Below are 18,222 nucleotides of genomic sequence, written 5' to 3' on the forward strand. Positions count from 1 at the left end.
TGTCTTAGGAATGCTTCCATTTTTGCACAGGTTTCTTCTCTTTTGAATACAGTTAAAATACAATAGATTAATAATGTTAATCTAGTATGTGTTTATATGTAAATTTGCACATTTGTATTTTTTTACCAGTGGACTTCTCATTTGGCTCAAGCCATTTAATTAAAAAAAGGAAAGGAGCTCAAAGATTAAGAAAACACATAGTTGTGATTTTTTTTCTTTTTTCTTTTGTTGTTTAGCCATGTATGCATCTCTTTACAATCGCTTTCTTCGATTATCATAATAATGAAAATCTCTTTTTGGGCGAATTAAAGAGACGCGATAATGACCCTCGAAAGCTACAAATTATAGACTAAAAAAAGTATACATAAAAGGAGCAAGCAAATTGTTGAAATAATGATTAAATTCATGATTTTTCCTTTTACTTTAAACCTATTTTCTACTGGAGAAAATTGTTGGAATTCAGCAATGTATACGTATACATTCGAATACATGGAGAAAATGTCATTAATTGAATATAAGTATAGAAAAGCAAGCAAATTTTTGGATTTATTAATCATGATCATGTTAATCTTTAAATATATAACCTATTCTTTCATTCATGCATCGTTATCCTCCATTATATATAATATGTTACTTCTGCGTACAACTCGTACATGGAGCAAGTGTCAGTGATCTTATAATTGAATCAAATAAGAAATTCTTTTCTCTTTTGAACGAACATTTGATCATAACGTAGACGGAAATTAAACTTCCTTAATATAGTCAATAATAAATACATATATAATATATATTTTTGTATATTAGAGAACTATCCAATCCTAATAAGGACTTTCGACCTTATCTCGTGAGATAATTAAACAGAAGAACTCGGCCTCATTCTCACCTGCCAGTCCAAAGTTTAACCTGAATAACCTACCTGCTTTTATTGATATATATATATATATAAAGGTTCTAAGTTATGTTTTTGTTTAATTGAAATATAGGCGACAAGTTCTAATATTAAGTTTTTTTTTTCCTTTAATGGAGTTTCCTCGGAGGAACTCCCAAAATAATATGAGTTTTTTTTATTACGTGTTTTTTAAAATATTTTTAGAAAAGGAAGAAGATAATAAAAGGAGATTAGAGCTTTAACAATGACAAAATCCTATGTCAAAAGGACAATAAGAAGAAAAGAAAGAAAAAGTAATTCCTTAATTCATTCGGTAATTAATAAAAAAGGAAAGTGATAATAGTCTCTATAACTTTTTTTAATGAAAGGGTCATAATTATTGGATATTCTTATAATAGTTGTAATCCAGATGATGATCATAATAATAATATGGTTAATAATTGGACGTACTTTTTCCGGACCTTTTGGCATGCACCGGCTCGCTCATTGGCCTGTGATTAAATCTTAGAAGCGTGAGTGAGATTGATCACCATAATGCAGAAAGCTTCTTTGGTAAGGCTCATCTTTCATCATAATTCAATTTGTGTTTGATCAATTAAAATTTAACTTTTAGTATATAATATATGTAAATAAGAAAATTATTTGATATCCTATCATCGCCACGGGACATGATGAGAGGAAGCACCAATCAAATTATAACAAATGAGAAAATAAGATTTAGTGATTAGAGTAATTGTCATAATTACTCTTAATTGTAACAATTTATGGGTTCTTTCTTGTCATATCATGTTAGACAAAAGCATTTAAGATTTTTCTATGAATAGAAACAGGAAAATGTTAATGAACATTAAGCTTGCATTCTGTTTTCGACTTGGATCATGATCCAACTTAACTTGATTTTGTGTAATGATTACAAGTGTAGACAAATATATGAACATATGAGAATATATATATGTCCGTATATGTAGATGTAAAAGTAGATGGAGAATTTATTATTAAAAAAGTGATTATAAAAATAATTACGAAAAATTATTATTAAAAAATTATTATTAAATGGAGAAAAAGAACAAAATAGTAATGATTGTGAGTATTGAATTTAGGAAATAATAAAACTGAGTTGAGTAAAATAAATTTTTGATTTAAAAATCAAAGAAAGCCTAAATGGTTGAAATAGTATAACTAGGGAAAAAGTAACTTGAATTTAAACATTATGAAAATTTTGAAGGCCTTTCTTTCTGTAAAATTATGTTGGTCTAAAATGACTTGATTTATTCGACGGAAAAGGGAGTACATATATAAATTAAACGAATATGCCGAAAGCTCTAACGGGCAGAACTATTCTAAGCAAAAGCCTGGCAGAAATCAGGCATATATATTGTATGTTCCTCCTAAAGCTATCTAATAATACAAGTGGTATCCTTAAACGTGGCTGTAAATTTCTTTTTATCACGCTGATAGATTAATTAATTAATTAAAAGCACCAACTAATAAAGTGTTTATCCAACTGTAATTCTAATCTGCTAACAACAATATGACATAGTGTCTTTATATTTTTCTTTTTTGACGTTGAATTTGTAGTGTTGCTCTTAATTAAATTAGTTATTTCGTGAAATTAGTTGAGTGATGGCTGATGATGTTTACCGATGTCTCATATTGATAAATATTCCATCCAAAAACATATCCACTATTATATATATACATGTAGAGTTGACACACATTAATTAATGTCTTTCTCCAGTATTCATAAATAAATAAAAAAAGTCTCTCTCCAAATTAATTTCATCCAATGAGAAAAAGACCGCATGAATATTAATTGATTTATAAGAAAACATGGGGTCAAATTTTTACTATGACCCATTTTGAGGAAAAGTAGTTGATCAGGTTCAACAGTATTATATACTATTATCTTTTGATGATTTTCACCTTGCATATAAGAGTTAGATTAGTAGGGCCTTCTACATTCCTTGTAAGTTGTAAGAGTCTTTCAAACATCTTCGATAGAGATATATAGGCCGGCTCGGGTCCAAGCTAGATTAGAGGGATAGATCTCATTCATGCTTTATTAGTTTGTATTGTACTTTAGAAAGCGAAACTGCAAGCACAATTACTATTACCAGAGCGATACGATATAAATGAACAAGTAGAAAAGTTTCGCAAATTTACTCATTCGAGTATGGTAAAATTATCTATCGAAAAACCATGCATATGCTTTCTCTGCTTTTCCAATTAAATCCATCAGTTAAGATTAGGAGTAGCTGCTAAATTAGAAACTCGTGAGTGATTTGGAATTATGATGTGGAAAAATAGACAGAAAAATTTGTGTTTTTTCTATTTTCTGTTAAACTTTGTGGATATAATATATATATATAAATTAATAAATTGAATCATCGAGTAGGTAAGCTGAATGTGGTGTGTGCTCACTTCTCTTGATAAGACGGCTTTCTTTTACGAATTGAACAATAAATTAATTAATGCAACATGTCCACATCGCGCTTTAAAATTTCCTCGGTTTATAATTTTTTCTTGTGGTGTGATAAGTTGGATTAATTTGATCCCTTCTGATGTATAAATATATATTATACGTGCGAGCAGCCATAAGGGCTGTCGATGTACTTTTTATTTTTTTCATCTTTTTCTTTGGTAGTTTTGCAGTTTGATCTCTTTTTGTGCTACGGAAAAGTGAAGTTCATGCATGAATTGTACTATGATATATAGGACATAAAGAAAGTTACAAATTTGTCCCCCATGCATCTAAGTGCAAATATATATATATATATATATATGTATTTATCATGTCGTGCATATGTGTTTCAAAGATATTTATTGTGAATTATTCTTTTCTAATACTTAAAAACTAACGTTAAATCTAGAGCTAGTATGCTTTTGTATATGTATTTGAAGTATCATTGCCAACCAATGGAAGTTGCATGCGCCTAATACACTATACAAACAACGGCCCCTCTGATCAATTGCATTTCGAGATGCTTCAGTTTATCCTAATCAAATTTATAGTCGTATATAAAACCCCAGATCCTACGCGCACTAGCTATATCGACCATCCGATCTCTGTGAGTGCGACGATAATAATATGTCCGAATGCGGACACATAGTCCAAAGGGAACGTTGATTTCTAATCGGTCTGTTAGAAAGGCTACGTACCTCTCTCTCTCTCTCTCTCTCTCTCTCTCTCTCTCTCGTCCAGGATGTGAGGAACTGCTCGTCATCAGTGATCAGAGACTATCGTCATCAGTTGGCAGCTCAGAGAAATCAGGCTCTTGGCAGGCCGGGCAGCGCGTGATGGGACGCTCCGCCGTCGTCCTCGGGATGGGAGGCGCCCCTAAATTTTATGCCTGTGGGCAGCTGCTGCCTCCCCCTCCCTCTCTCAATACGCCGAGACCCGTGCGGACGGGCGGTGGGGATTTCGATATGGAGAGTCAAAAAGCAGAGATAAGACAGTTAGTTGGGAGGGAAGGCTGACCCGTCCGTATACTCACTTACAACATATACATACATACACGTATATTTGGATATATTCAGAGAATATATATATATATACATACCAATCAAATTCTTTGGGTCTACACACCTAAATATATTCAACATAAAGGAAACCTATAATATTTATACAAGAAAAGATATCCATCAATTATGTCCAAAAAGAAAAAAGAGAACACAACACTGAACACACACATATGAAATAGAAAAAAAAATTAAATAAAAATAGATTTGACACGAAATATATTATCCCATCTCATGTAAAAAGATATCACTTTTATATATATATATATATAAATTATACACGAAACAATTTTATAAAAAAATAAAAATAAAGGAGGCGCAATGCCTATTACAATAAAAGACAAGTTCTAAATAACTAATAAAGAAACACATATAATTTTATTAAATATTGAATCTGCGATCTCTAGATCAATCGGCGATGGCATGTGTTATTTTACTATATTATTATTATTATTATTATTATTATCATTATCTTCCCTTTTCTTTTCTTCTATTTTTCCTCTCCTGTCCTTTCCATCTGAGTGTGAACTGTCTCCCATTTCTGGCTCCTCCTCCTCAAGCTTTGAAAAGAAAAATCCTCCTCCTTCCTCCTTACTGCTCATTCTCCTCCTCCTCCTCCTCCTCCTCCTCCTCCTCCCTCCCTCCCTTCCCCTGCTGGGCCAGAATAAAAAGACCTCAAAAACCAGTCAAAAACCTCTCTCTCTCTCTCTCTCGGGCTTTGCTCTGAGCTCAGAGGCAGACTCCAACGTTAAAAAGCTCCTGAGAGCTGCACCCACTCAGCTCCTACTGTTTCCTTGGTGTAGTTCTTCTTAACCTCCTAGGTATAACATCTTCTTCTACTCACAGATATATACATATATATTTATGCTCTATCCTTCAATTAAAATTTCCCTTTTTTTCTTTTATTATTATTTTTGGGTAATAATATATCTTATAGCTAGTTATATCTCGATTTTCTTACGTAGTTCTTGGTTTTTCATTGTGTGCTGGTGATCATCAGATTGAAAAATAGCTCCGGAGTGTGGTAACTTCATCATCAGTCATCCGATAATTGCTAGCAGAAGCACATCGACCTCTTCCTTCGTCGCCGTCTATTAATATTTTCCTTTTGGGGTCAGTTCCTGTTTTCCTTTTTCTTTCTTTCACTTTCTTTTCACTATTTTTACTTTTTCTTTTTCTTGTTTAATTTTCTGTATGCTAGTGAGCTATATGCGCAGTTTCAGACTTTCAGTTATTTGATGATGTTCAAGTTATTAGCACTTTCTTAATGGGAAAATAGCTATGTTCATTCGGGATCTTGCTTGATCCAATCATAAAGAATTTACGAGTTCCCATTTGTGCGGCCTTGCCTGACTTAAGCGCGGTGCTATTTAAGTTGGAGTGCCATAAGCAGACAGGTAATGTTAAACATTCGTGCAGCACTTATGCCGATAATAGGAATGTATAGTTGGTTATGTGAATTGAGAAGTACGTGGTTCTTCTCTTGGCGCTGGCCGGGTTGCAGTCGAGAAAGGCCTCGGTTTACATATACAGCAGAGTTTCATGAAGAAACGCAGTGTAGAAATTTCCTTGGAAGATAGTATGTCCGATGAGCTGCATCTAAAGTGAAGTAGAAGAAAACATCACCCTTTAAATATGTCTCGGGGGGATATCCTTTCAGCCACAGATAGCCCAGGTTCGATATACCGAGCCAAAATTGGAAAGATTAGTTATAGCCGCAAGAGCTCGTGGCAATATAATTATTTCAGAATATCATCCTCATTTATTCTGTACCTGGTTTGGTTTGGGGAGGCTAGCTACTGAATGGAATATGGAGTTCGACTTAGGGAGGCTATGGAATGGAATATTGTGGACGCAGAGGGAGTATTATGCTTTCCATAACTGGTTGGTTTAGCTTAAGGAGGTCATTTGACAGGAATTTCGGAGCAGGTTGATTGAGCTCGGTACTCACGAATATCAATTCTATGTTCCCAAGCTGCCAATTTGATCAATTTCTGATTGTTTGTCAGTACATGAGGCCGTAGCATTAGTACGTAACATCCAACCAAAGAAAACGGCCTGATGTCAACCAATCATCGGGCTCCAATCTTAGCACTCACGTGTTTCATTAATAGGTTATTGTTATCTTCTAATCGGTTTAACTATCCAAATCTTACCATTTTTCTCTTCTGACATAAAGCTTCGTGTCATCTGAATTCAGGGACACTGAGCATATTCCTCTGGGGGAATTGGAGATGTTTGGAGTACCGAGCCATCAATATCCTCAACAACTTCATCGGACAGAAACAGGATAGGATCAATGAGCCGATCATCAAGTGATGAAATGGAAATTAAGGAGGCAGAAAGGACAGTTGTTGCTAAACCAGTAGCTTCGCGTCCCAGTTCTTCAAGTTTCAGATCGTTCTCGGAGCTTCTTGCTGGCGCGATCGATGCCTCTCCCTCTAACCCAGGCAATGAGATGGCTGTTACTGCCATTAGACCAAAGACCGTGCGGTTCAAGTCGACTGTAAATCGTGCTCCTCCTCCTCCTGCTCTAGTGGTTGCATCGGGCCAGGTAATCATCACTTCTGGCATGACAATGCTCCTTTTGTATCTTTTTGGTTCGGAGAGATCATTTTGTTTTCCCGCTTTGTCCAGTTCCCTCTTCTTCTGGAATTGACAAAATCAAAAATGAGAAGAAAATGTGTCGACTGCACTCAAAAGACTTCCTATAATGCCATAGACTTGGTTTGGTGAAATTCATTGGTCTTTGGGGGTTGTAAGGAAGCTGCAGTTGTACTAGTAGTGAAGGCCTTATGAGCTCATTAATTCGATATCGCTTTGCCATGAAATGGAAGATTCCATAACAAATGATCCGAGAAGATGAATTGTAGCTCATCGTGATTGCTTCTGACATCCATGTCTGGAAATTTCAGGCAGAAACCTTAGGGACTGCAACTTATAATTCTGCCAAAGATGCGACCATGAAATCAGACAGCAGACGAACCGTTGTGTACAAACCACTTGCAAAGGTCGTCTCAAAATCGACCGTCTCCCTCTTGGCAAATATGGTCAGTATGATAACCATCTGAAGTACCCTTTGGTTCCTTAGTCCACTTCATTTTTCTCTTCTTGACAGAACACTAGAACTTGTGCTCGGAAATAAGGTTGCTGTCTTCATAGTTTTTTGAGTCCGTACATCGAACAACGTTTTAACTATCTCGATCGAAACAGGGGAACTTCAATGTCGCTCATCAACAGGGACCGGCCCCACCTGAAACCCGTGTTCGGAATCAAACCGTGGAGAAAACAAGCTCAAGATCACAGTACAGTTTGAATCCCCAGCAGCCCATTCCTCCACCTGCCGAGCACAGTCAGACAATCAGTGAACCAACGAAGGTTGACGACCCGAAGATATTAAGCTCCTCAGCAAATGTGGACCGTCCTTCTTATGACGGGTACAACTGGAGAAAGTATGGGCAGAAGCAGGTCAAAGGGAGCGAGTACCCGAGGAGCTACTACAAGTGCACTCACCCAAACTGCCCAGTGAAGAAGAAAGTCGAGAGATCGTTTGATGGACAAATCGCAGAGATAGTTTATAAAGGCGAGCATAACCACCCGAAGCCTCAGCCCCCAAAGCGGAGCTCTTCGGGCCCGCAGGAAGTAGGTACTACCACGCAGGAAGCTGCAAAACCAAACGTTCAGGTCGAGGAGAGGAACGAAGGGTTGGATGTGAGAATAGAGAACAATCAAGATAGTGAAAAGGGCGTGTTGGCACAGACGAATAGTTACCGGGGCAAAGGTCTGCAAGGCAAGGACCCTGCGGGAATCTGGATAGTAAGTAACAATGCCAGGACGGGAACTCCGGATAACTCATGCGGACTTAGTGGGGAGTGCGAGGATGGAAGTAAAGGGATGGAGGTGGAGGATGATGAACCCAGAAGCAAGAGAAGGTAGTTAAAGCGGTTGTCAGAATTGTTTTCAGAGAATTATGCTCGAAAAAAAAAATGATTTTCAAAGTTCTTATGGAAGGACAATACGATGTATTTCTTTCAGGAAAAGTGAGAATCCATCTGCAGAAGCAGGCATATCCGCCGATGGAACGCAAGAATCCCGAGTGGTAGTGCAAAATTCAGCAGAACCGGAGATCGTGGGGGATGGCTTCCGATGGAGAAAGTACGGGCAGAAGGTCGTGAAGGGAAATCCATACCCGAGGTAAGCAAATAATATTAGAAATCTTTTCGTTTTCCTCAGAACCATTCTTGTGATTAGATTGCTGGTTTTGCTCACTATCATTCCAAGTTCTGTTATACGGGCAACGTCCCAGAAGTTCAAGCATTTCTGGAAATCAATCGCCTTCGCAGATGTAGAGAGCCTGTGATGAGTGTTTTGCGGGATACGTATTGATTCCATGGCATGATATTCCTCTCTCATTCTCTTTTGCAGAAGCTACTACAGATGTACGAGCCTCAAGTGCAACGTGCGGAAACATGTAGAGAGAGTATCAGACGATCCCGGAGCCTTTATAACAACATACGAAGGAAGGCACAACCATGAAATGCCGCTAAGGGGCTCGAACGCAGCAGGACTGGAGCAGGACCCCCAAGCCGCTACCAGTAAAGATAACCCGTGACCCCAATCGACCATAGCTTTCGATCCAACCGGCATTAACCCAACGGTGTTGGCTCTTCCGATTTTGTTGTTAATTTTTTCGTCTTTCGACTTAGTAGGATAATTTTTTCTTCAATATTTTCCCTCGTTGTAATAAGCAATTTTCCTGCATCCATCCCAAATTTTGTCACAAGATTCTTTCTGGTCCTAACTTTTGGAACATTTTGTAGCCTTCTTTAACTAAGTGTAATGTGTTAATGATCTTTAGTTCCATGTTCTCCATCCCCTCGCTCCAACAAAATCTTGCAATCCGACTTTGTCCACAGAATCCACGTTGATTTCGCTGAAAACCAATAGATTGTAAAGACATCTAGCAACGAAAGGCATACTTATATATCCTTGTGATTCCGGCAGAACCCGCAAACTACTTTTAGTCACAGTATTCACCTCCTGAGCTGCAGCTTCTCGAAAACAAAGAAGAAGAGACCTACTTCTGTATCAAATCCCAATTTCCAGAGATTGTAGTCATCCCTAATGGATGACGAAAAATGTATTACAGGGGAAGTTGAATCCCCAAAGAATTAAATTACACTAAATGGAATTTAGATTACAGGGGAGAAAAACAATAGGCTATTTCCTATCTAGCTGATTGAGTGTTATACATAAGTTACTAAAAGAATAAAGAAGCCAAAGGAGCTTGCTATCATTTGGGAAAATCTAGCAGCAGAGACAAAATTCATGGGCATGAGATGCACTAGCTAAGCCATAAGTTAATGCTCGGGCTCTTGCCCGCTGGTTTCTTTAGGCAAAGGACTTGAGTGGCCACTTCCTGGCTCGTCTGGTTTTCCCTGCGAATATGTAGTTTTCTCAGATCCAGAACTTTCTACCTTCATAAGACGAGGCTCAGAGTCTGACACCAAATCAAACAAGGTTCACAGAAGTCTTTGCCTGGACTACAACAAAAAAGAAACTGGCACCTACTGAAAAGCTTATGTTATGTATAAAGACAGCATATTACTGTCTTTTATCATTAAAAATCCAAGTCAGGAATGGGGAAGACATCCAAATCCAAGAGATAACACGGTGAAGATTCTACTCTGCAGATAATACATTTCAAAGTTCACAAAGTTGAAGCATACATGGCAGTGATTGGCAGTGAGCAACAGTGTCAACATACACATATAAAATTCATGTAACATATTTTGTTATCCTTTGAGGTTCAGGAGAAATATATTTAGTGGAACGCTGGTATTTCAAAAATGTCACTCCTCCTGTACTGCTTTTTCTTGGATGATGAATGATGTACAGATGTTTCAAGTGTAATTTTCAACGTACCTTATTTCGGTCTCGCCACCCAAGCCCGAATGGTCTGGACAGTATACTGAGCCTCTTCGGAGGAGTTTCCTGTGAAGAGCCTTGATTACGAGCAACAGCAGCCCTACACATCATCAAACACCCTTTCAAATCAGAAGAAAATATAGAATTAAAGAAGCAGGACTAGAGCACATTCTATTTTTCTCCAAAGAAGAAAACCATAAGTCTTCCCAGAATCCCCTGCCACTTAGTCCGACTTGAAGGGACAACATAACTTTCAGCATCAAGAGCTATGTCATTACGGTGTGCTAAGGCTTACTATGAAACTGTCTTTCAGAATAAAGTTCACATTCTCACTCTATCCCGTGAGGTGTTTCTCATTTATAAAGGAGGCAAAGGATCTATAGCCTGAAGCTTACCTTCAGTCAAAAGACAAAATATTGTTACTCGAGCATTTAAAAAGCAAATTATGGCAGGAATTGCAAAAGCAACGGGGTCATTTATTATGATATTTCGCATGTCAGTCAGTAGTGTCAATTATGTTGGCCCTTCTGCAGTCTCAAGTACATCAAATACTTTCAGCTGACATAATCAAGTATCGAGGATGCCTATCAGAAAGAGGTACAAAAAAACGAAAGAAAATTGCATATGCAAAAGAAATCTTTAGTCACGCCACTCATATACCGTGGAGAAGACAGTGCTTTGTTTTGTCCAGATTCATACTGCAACGTTGCCTCCAGCATTGACTCCGCCATAACCACCCTCTTTTCCATCTGACCAAGGGAAGCCATAGCCTTCTCGTATTTTTCCTGCAAGTACTTTGCACTCAGCATATCTGTCCACATGCATGAAAGCCTTTTGAAAGCCATGTTTATATGCACAGCTCAGGATCCAACTCGAAGCCAAGTCCATATTTAGTGTCCCAACCCAACAGATAGTACCGTTAACTAAGAATTTTTAAGCTATGAAGAGTTGGATTCTACGTTCTTCAGGTATACGAAATTCCAGTGAAAGCAATTCGAGTGAAAATCTTTGATGGCAATGAGCGATACTTCTTATAGGAATAGACTCGCCTTCAAGCATGTCCTTTCCCTCCTTTAGCATGCGTCATGTTATTAATGGTTAACAAGCCTTATATCCGGGGATGGCCTCAAAAGGATTTTTCATTGTTATAATTAAATCCAAAACCTCTGCTTCTGATAAACGAGTCTCAGAGATGAGCTAACCCCTTATAATTATGTGAGACTTTATCTAAAGGTGTTAAAAGAGTTCCAAACAAGAAAAGACTTGACCTGCCAATATTCACTACTTCATTTATTGGTTACTATTGATATTATTATTTTTGACGATAGAAGACAACTAAAACAACAAATCGTTCAGCAAATAAATTTGAAGAATGCCATTTATGCTCTTAAACACGGCAGAGTATGTGGAAGACCTGGAGCACATGAACTGCATATTTTTGAGCAGCCAAGTCATGCTCTGCACTGATACGAGCATCTTCAGTCAGCTTCTGTTCTTGCTCTACCCGCATTAGGACCTACCACGTAGAAGTACTTCACATATAAGTGAAGAATTTGGGTGCATGTAAGATGCTTTTCTCACAAAGAAATGCCAGTTAAAACAATTTTGAGAAATTGAACCTGAATCATTTGAGCTTCTTGTTCTCTCTTGTCGGCAAGAGCTTGCCGTAATTCAGCTACCTCCCTTTCCAACTGCTCAACCTACATGCGCAGAAAACCACTGACAAATTAAATAAATTGGAATTGGATCCAAACAAACTGACATGGTCTCATGGCAATGAATAAAAACTGATGAATAATACAGAATGCTTTAAATCATGCCAGCAGTCATCTATATGCATAAATTATTCATCGACATGCATACCCTGGCACTCAACTGAAGTCGATTGTCTTGCTTTACCAGTTCCATGAGCGCCGTCTCCAACTCCTCGGCTCTAGAAAATAACAAAACGTCAATAACCCTGTAAGTGCATTCATCGGGGAAAAAAACATTGACTAATGCTAAGTCAAAGCAAATTCTGGTGGATAAGTTTCCTTCGTATTTGAAATCCAATAAATATAGACAGATAGATGAGAGTGAGAAGAAATAAAATGGACTTTCCCACAATAATTACATATCCGAATGCATATAACTCATGAGAAGGAAAAGAACAGGAAATGGAATCAATGAAGCAGCACTCAGCAGAGCACCAGATTAACAATTGTTCCTCATTCTTTCAATATACTGTGTATACCAAGTCATCTAAAACTTCAGAACGATATGTCAATAGAAAATTAATGGCAAATTATGGAGGACGAGAATACAGATCAACATGATTAAGTAGCAACCTAAGAACAGCAGATCTCTTCTCCTCCAGCAATGTGCACAACTCAACCTTCAGCCAAACCACCTGCGTGACAACTAATTAGTGTTTCAAACTTGCAGAAACCAATCGATCTTCATGTTGCATCAGAAATGGCACACTTCACGGACTGTTGTGTGTTGAATACTATGCCATAGCATATAAGACTAAAATCCAGCAGATGAATGAAATGCGCAATTCTGACATAAAGGAATCGCATGTTCTTTGCGCATTATTGCCTAGACTGCAGCATCACAAACCCATGTATTTGTTGCCAGTTGGACCGCTAAATATAATTTTACAATTTCTTTTTTATTGATATAGACTGTGATTTCAGACGCATCAGTATCTTGATTCTTCAATGACATGAAGTCAACCTTACCATCAAGATCATCCTCAATTAAATCATATATGCCATCATAATTTTAACTCTGGCAAACATCAAATTGCAAAGTAGTGCTAGCTTGGAAACATCAAAAACATGATCTTCCAGTACTTATCCAGTGCATATCCAGATTTGCAACATATCCAAACAGATAGTAGAAGAGGTACCTGCTCTTGAAGATCTGGCACAGAATCAACTTCTGAATCATCACCAGCTAGAAACTCTTCCAGGTTAGAGGAGTGAGATCTATCGGCATCAACAGGTGTGTCTTCTGATTCTGCTTTGTGAAGTTTTTCTTCAATCAAAGGCTCCGGATCGTGCTTAAAACTATATAATTTTGATGCAAGTCCTTTAGAGTCCTTAAATACTCGACCCTTTCTAGTTCTCTCCTCAATCACCTCCAGGACAGCTGGCCGATGTTTTTCTTGCAACTCTTGCAATCTAGCTTCAGTTACAGCTAGGAAACCCATGCAAGCAGTTAGAACAAGCTGGCTGCTATCAAATGTTGAGCCAGCAAGAGATTGCAGCAGAGTAATTGCATCACCAGCATCTTTCGTTGTAACTATTGCAGGACCTGCATGAGATTACAAGTTTTTAAATGACTTGATATACAGTGTAGCAGCTATGACAGGGACCGACTTGTAATCTACATATCATCCAATACTCGAGTAAAACACCAATAATGAAAGCATTTCTATACCATATAACTCCATCAAAGCAAGTGCTGTCCGAAATAGCATGACACGATTTCCTTCAAAGAGAATCACATCCCATACTCGGAGAACTAGAGGAAAATGAAGAAAAACCTTATTAGTGCTAATAGAAGGAGAATTCAACTGTACCGTGATATCAAGAAATTGTGAACTATGCTTATGTCTATGGTCGAAAGGTCCAGTTGCAAAGCAACATCTGATACTATTAAATCCTAGTTTCTGAAGTGCTCACCACTTTCCCATGGAATCATATTGATAAAGATGGAAAGGAACCAGGGACCAGATATCCATGCCACCTGCACTCCCAAGTAATCCAGATGATTAACTGCATAAGAACCGTAAGGGAAATGAGAAGCACTGAATTTGAAGTGTCTTCAGCATAATCTGAGATGATTAAAATGTCAGGAGAAGACAAACCCAGTTTAGGAAACCTTTCGCGCATCAACTCCTCAAAAACAAGTTGATCCACCTGGCAACCGAGAAGTTTATATGTAAGCAAGCAATAACTTATGTGCTCTCGAACTATATTTTATGTAACTGAATTACCAGTTGGAGGCTGCCAAAAAGAAATTTTCAAACAACTATAGGCTATAGTATACTAAAGAACTATGACAGGGGAAGTATACCTGAGATTCTATCATTTCTTCAGTAAAATAGCCTTCAAAATACTCTTCAATGATGCCCACAAGAGTCCTGAAGGAGGCAGCTGTTTTCAGAAAAAACTGAGCTACTATTTTTGTCCCAATTTTTCAGACAACAAAAAAGAGCTACTCAAAATATTCTCTTGAACCATTAGTCGCCTATATAGGAAGATTATCAACTTAATTTCTACTACTTCATAGACGCTAATGAAGAAAAGGAAAAGAAAAAACCAAAGTACTTTGTCAGGGGTTAAATGTAATGGCGTACCAAAAGGCATTTTCCTCAGGCATCAGAAGTAACAACAAACCAGCAAAGAAATTCATTGCCTGCATGTGTAAAGTGGGAATCCAATGATTTATCTAGAGGAATGTTATGTGATTCAAAGAAGCACAACTATACAGGCGTTAGAGACGAGGAAAAAACAATCAACAGCAACTTGAGGACATCAATTTCCATCACAAAGAAGAGATGTGATGCTTTAATAGCTGATTCTGAACTTTGGAAACTCATATGGGCGTAGACATGAAGAAACATCACCTTTTCATCTAACTCATCACCGTCGGCTTACAGTGATAATCACCAGCTACAAAAATATAATCCTTGCATTATCAGAAAATTTGGACAGAACCATTTCCTAGATGTCCAAGAATTGCATGAGTCACCCACCCCCACCCCACCCAACAATACAGACTAATATCTGACAAAGCTCTCTTTTACAAAACATGTGACATACAACTACCATCTTCTCTGGCCTTAATACACTTCCCTTGCAACTCGGCATTCATTAAATACAGACTCCTAACTTCTACCACAAAGTCGGTCCTAAGAACTTTCTCATTACTAAGATTTACAAGATATAGGGCCCATAAGCAGTGTCGTGTCTTTTTGATATGGTACTAAATAAACTTGACATGCCTGGAATATCCTTCATTTTAAGATCATTGACATCAGTTACAAGGACAGATGAATCGGGTATTTTTATGTCGGTGGCAGAACCCTTTTTTCCAGTATAGTTCATAATATCCAATCAGAAAAGCTTTTAAAGCTTATCAGTAGGAGGAGAAATGCGACACAGCCTCAAGAACAAAAGTTCAATCACTGTTATTAATGTGAAAAAGGTGCATAAACAATATTCTGATTTCAAAGAATATATACTTTGAAGAGCAGTACCTGACAATAACCAACAGATGGGTTGTGACGTGCATATGCTAATAATAGTCGCCGCAAGGAATTTCTACCATGCTCATCCAAGGCAGGATGGCCAGGAAATGTACGTGGTATGTCCTGCAAATATAACAGAATAATTAGTCACAAGCTAAAGCATCTAAAAATTCAAAACAAAAGAAGTAGCACCTACAAATTGAAAAGATTGAATGATAAAGTCCAAGGCGCATGCATCTAATGACCTTCTCAATCTGCTTTCTCCATTTCTTTGATGCACCAGATGGTTCATCGACCAGTTCCCCTCCGCCAGAATCACCTTCAAGGGCCAGCAGATCCTGGTAATATCTCTCCATCCTGCGTGTTCTTACACCTACAAATGCTTGCCATAACTGAAGTGGGATTATTTCAAACACGACATCTAAGGCAAAAAGTGTGTATATAGTATGTACACACACACACAGAGCATTGAAATGCTAATAGATAGGAGCTAAAATCTGATATAATCGCACCTACCTCTCCTCTGAGATCCTTTGGCAATCCTCCCCGAACAAGGCACTCCAGTTCTTCCTTCCATGAGAAAAAGGATTTGGGAGGAGCCTCTTTGGTTGAAATTACTTCTTCGGTGGAGGACTTGCCACTCCCATTTGAAACCTTATCGACAATAATCTCTTCCTCGTTATCATCTTCAGACGTTCCACCTGAAGGTCCTGTCTCTTCAACTGGTGGAAGTTGACCATCCCTTAAGGTTTGCCGCTCATCTTCCATTTTCTTAATTTTTTTAACACGGAAGCTCATCATATTCTCAATAGCACCAAGTACTGGCCTAATGTTGGCCCATTTTTGCACTTTACGGGCTTTTAATTCCTTGGTGGACTCGACTTCCTTTTCAAAATTACCTTCAGCTGAACTATCAGTGGTAGGCTCTACACTTGTATCATCTCCTTCCCCAACACTCTTCGGACTGGTATTTGATTTCTGCTCACTCACTTCAGTTGGTTGCTTCTCTTTCTTTTCCTCCTCAAGAGAGGGCAGGTTACCTGACTCTGACTGTTGTTCAAGAAAGACCCTCCACTTATCCGATCTTTCCTCTTCCTCTTCCTGATAAATACAACATGCAAATGTAAGATCATGATAACCATGAAAATTTAGTTTTGCATGTGTCTCTCTGTATACCGCCTTTAGGTAACGAAATTTGAGGCCATGGGTGAACGGAATTACTCATAGACAGTCTCAGTACCTTGTAGATATTGGAGTACTCTCTGTATCTTTGCACGTGTTGAGGTCTCAGAGCAAATCCATAAGCATCCCTGCGAATATCAATGTAAACTTCACACCCATATGAAAAGGCAAAATACTTGAAAAAGAAAATCCAGATCATTCAAAACAAATTATAGAAAGCTATGAGATCAACCGCTCAAATGGGCATGCAACACACAATCCACCCCCAAAAAATAACAGATTTTGAATATCAGGAAATATTGGCATGAATGGTTGAACGTCACCATCTTTAACCTGTCGAGAAACCTGTATTGCATCGGACGGTGCAAACTATAGTTTACCTGGAATCAATTTCCAATGATCGCCTACTCAACAAGGACAACAACATGCTTCACAAGGATCTCCAATACCACAGCCCATAGCTCTCATTCACTTTTAGAACAAACTCACGACACTATGCTCCTCCAGAGTACATGCCACATTCAACTAACCCCTCGCACTTTATCTTCGGAAAATGGCAACTTAAGCTCCTTGGCTTCACCAAAAACAGTAAACCCAGCAACCTCAATCCTATTTCACAATCTAAACTAGTAACCGCTAATGGATATCCAACCACTGAAGCCAAAAACGAGCTACAATGACCCGAGTGGTTATTTGTGCAGGGAGATCAGAATGAGCTAGCTACGGGGACGGGACCGGTAATGGAAAACGTCAACGAATGAATCAGAAAGGAGGGCACGTGGAGGAAGATGGCGGCATTACAGGTGTAAAGCTGTTAGTAGGAAGAGAAAAAACCGTACCTCCTGGGCTCGAGAACTTGGAGGAGGTGGAAGGCCTTCTTCTCCGTCATGATCGGATGGTCCGATCAGCGGAGCCGGATCTGGGAATAGAGATCGGGAGCTTCTCCGCCCGGTTTTCTCTCTGGAACTGATCCTCTGTCTTCGTTCGTCGCCGTCGCCGTCTTTCTTCTTCTTTCTTCGGCTGCATATATTACCAGCCAGAGCATGTCGGGCTCGGCTTCTAATGCAAATAGGAATCATTTTTTTGCCTGTCACGTCCGGACGAGGACGTCCCATTCCTACACGCGGGGAAGGAAAGGGAAGGGCAGGAAGATGTCACGCCATGCCTTGATTAATTAATTAATCATAATTAATTAATTCATGCGGTCCATTTTGGGAATTTTCACCCAGAATAAAAATAAATAAAAAGTTATCCAACTCTAAAGACCAACTAGCTCAAGTCAAATCCATATGTTATTAGAATATTTATTTACTCTTTGAAGAAAATAAAGCAGAACGAGGACTAGGAATGAATATATTTTGATTAGATATCTCCAAGTGCTGCTTGATTTCGAGCAATTCATTTATCCGTAGAAACGGTTATTATCATTTACCATGACATGAACATTTGTTGAAATCACCCT

The 18,222-nt window shown here is 38.3% G+C and overlaps 2 protein-coding genes across 6 annotated transcripts; one reads left to right on the forward strand and one right to left on the reverse strand.

Annotated features, from left to right (window-relative positions):
- The first annotated feature begins 4,961 nt into the window (after nt 1–4,961).
- LOC116206993 (WRKY transcription factor 44-like) lies at nt 4,962–9,271 on the forward strand. Its single transcript, XM_031539840.1, has 7 exons — nt 4,962–5,229; nt 5,409–5,521; nt 6,609–6,962; nt 7,324–7,458; nt 7,622–8,340; nt 8,444–8,602; nt 8,834–9,271. The coding sequence occupies exons 3-7, from the start codon at nt 6,708–6,710 to the stop codon at nt 9,018–9,020; spliced, it is 1,455 nt and encodes a 484-aa protein (XP_031395700.1). The 5' UTR covers nt 4,962–5,229; nt 5,409–5,521; nt 6,609–6,707; the 3' UTR covers nt 9,021–9,271.
- Nucleotides 9,272–9,460: 189 nt separating this feature from the next.
- LOC116206992 (TBC1 domain family member 8B-like) lies at nt 9,461–17,832 on the reverse strand. Of its 5 annotated transcripts, none has more exons than XM_031539837.1 (18): nt 17,600–17,826; nt 16,819–16,888; nt 16,091–16,679; nt 15,824–15,951; nt 15,588–15,701; nt 14,685–14,743; nt 14,402–14,468; nt 14,193–14,244; nt 14,008–14,100; nt 13,763–13,846; nt 13,230–13,636; nt 12,664–12,725; nt 12,200–12,269; nt 11,956–12,036; nt 11,751–11,852; nt 10,997–11,121; nt 10,334–10,436; nt 9,461–9,846 (listed from the first exon to the last, which is right to left on the reverse strand). In XM_031539837.1, exons 1-18 carry the CDS (start codon nt 17,647–17,649, stop codon nt 9,769–9,771), a joined length of 2,334 nt encoding a protein of 777 aa, XP_031395697.1. In that variant the 5' UTR covers nt 17,650–17,826; the 3' UTR covers nt 9,461–9,768. The 5 variants fall into 5 exon arrangements, 4 of the variants coding, with proteins under 4 accessions (XP_031395697.1, XP_031395696.1, XP_031395699.1 ...); XM_031539836.1 differs by having other exon boundaries at nt 15,824–15,970; nt 16,095–16,679; nt 17,600–17,825; XM_031539839.1 differs by lacking the exon at nt 17,600–17,826 and adding an exon at nt 17,141–17,412 and having other exon boundaries at nt 9,678–9,846; nt 15,824–15,970; nt 16,095–16,679.
- Between the last annotated feature and the right edge of the window lie 390 nt (nt 17,833–18,222).

Source organism: Punica granatum, chromosome 5 (genome assembly GCF_007655135.1).
Source record: "Punica granatum isolate Tunisia-2019 chromosome 5, ASM765513v2, whole genome shotgun sequence".
In the NCBI taxonomy this organism is placed as follows: domain Eukaryota; kingdom Viridiplantae; phylum Streptophyta; class Magnoliopsida; order Myrtales; family Lythraceae; genus Punica; species Punica granatum.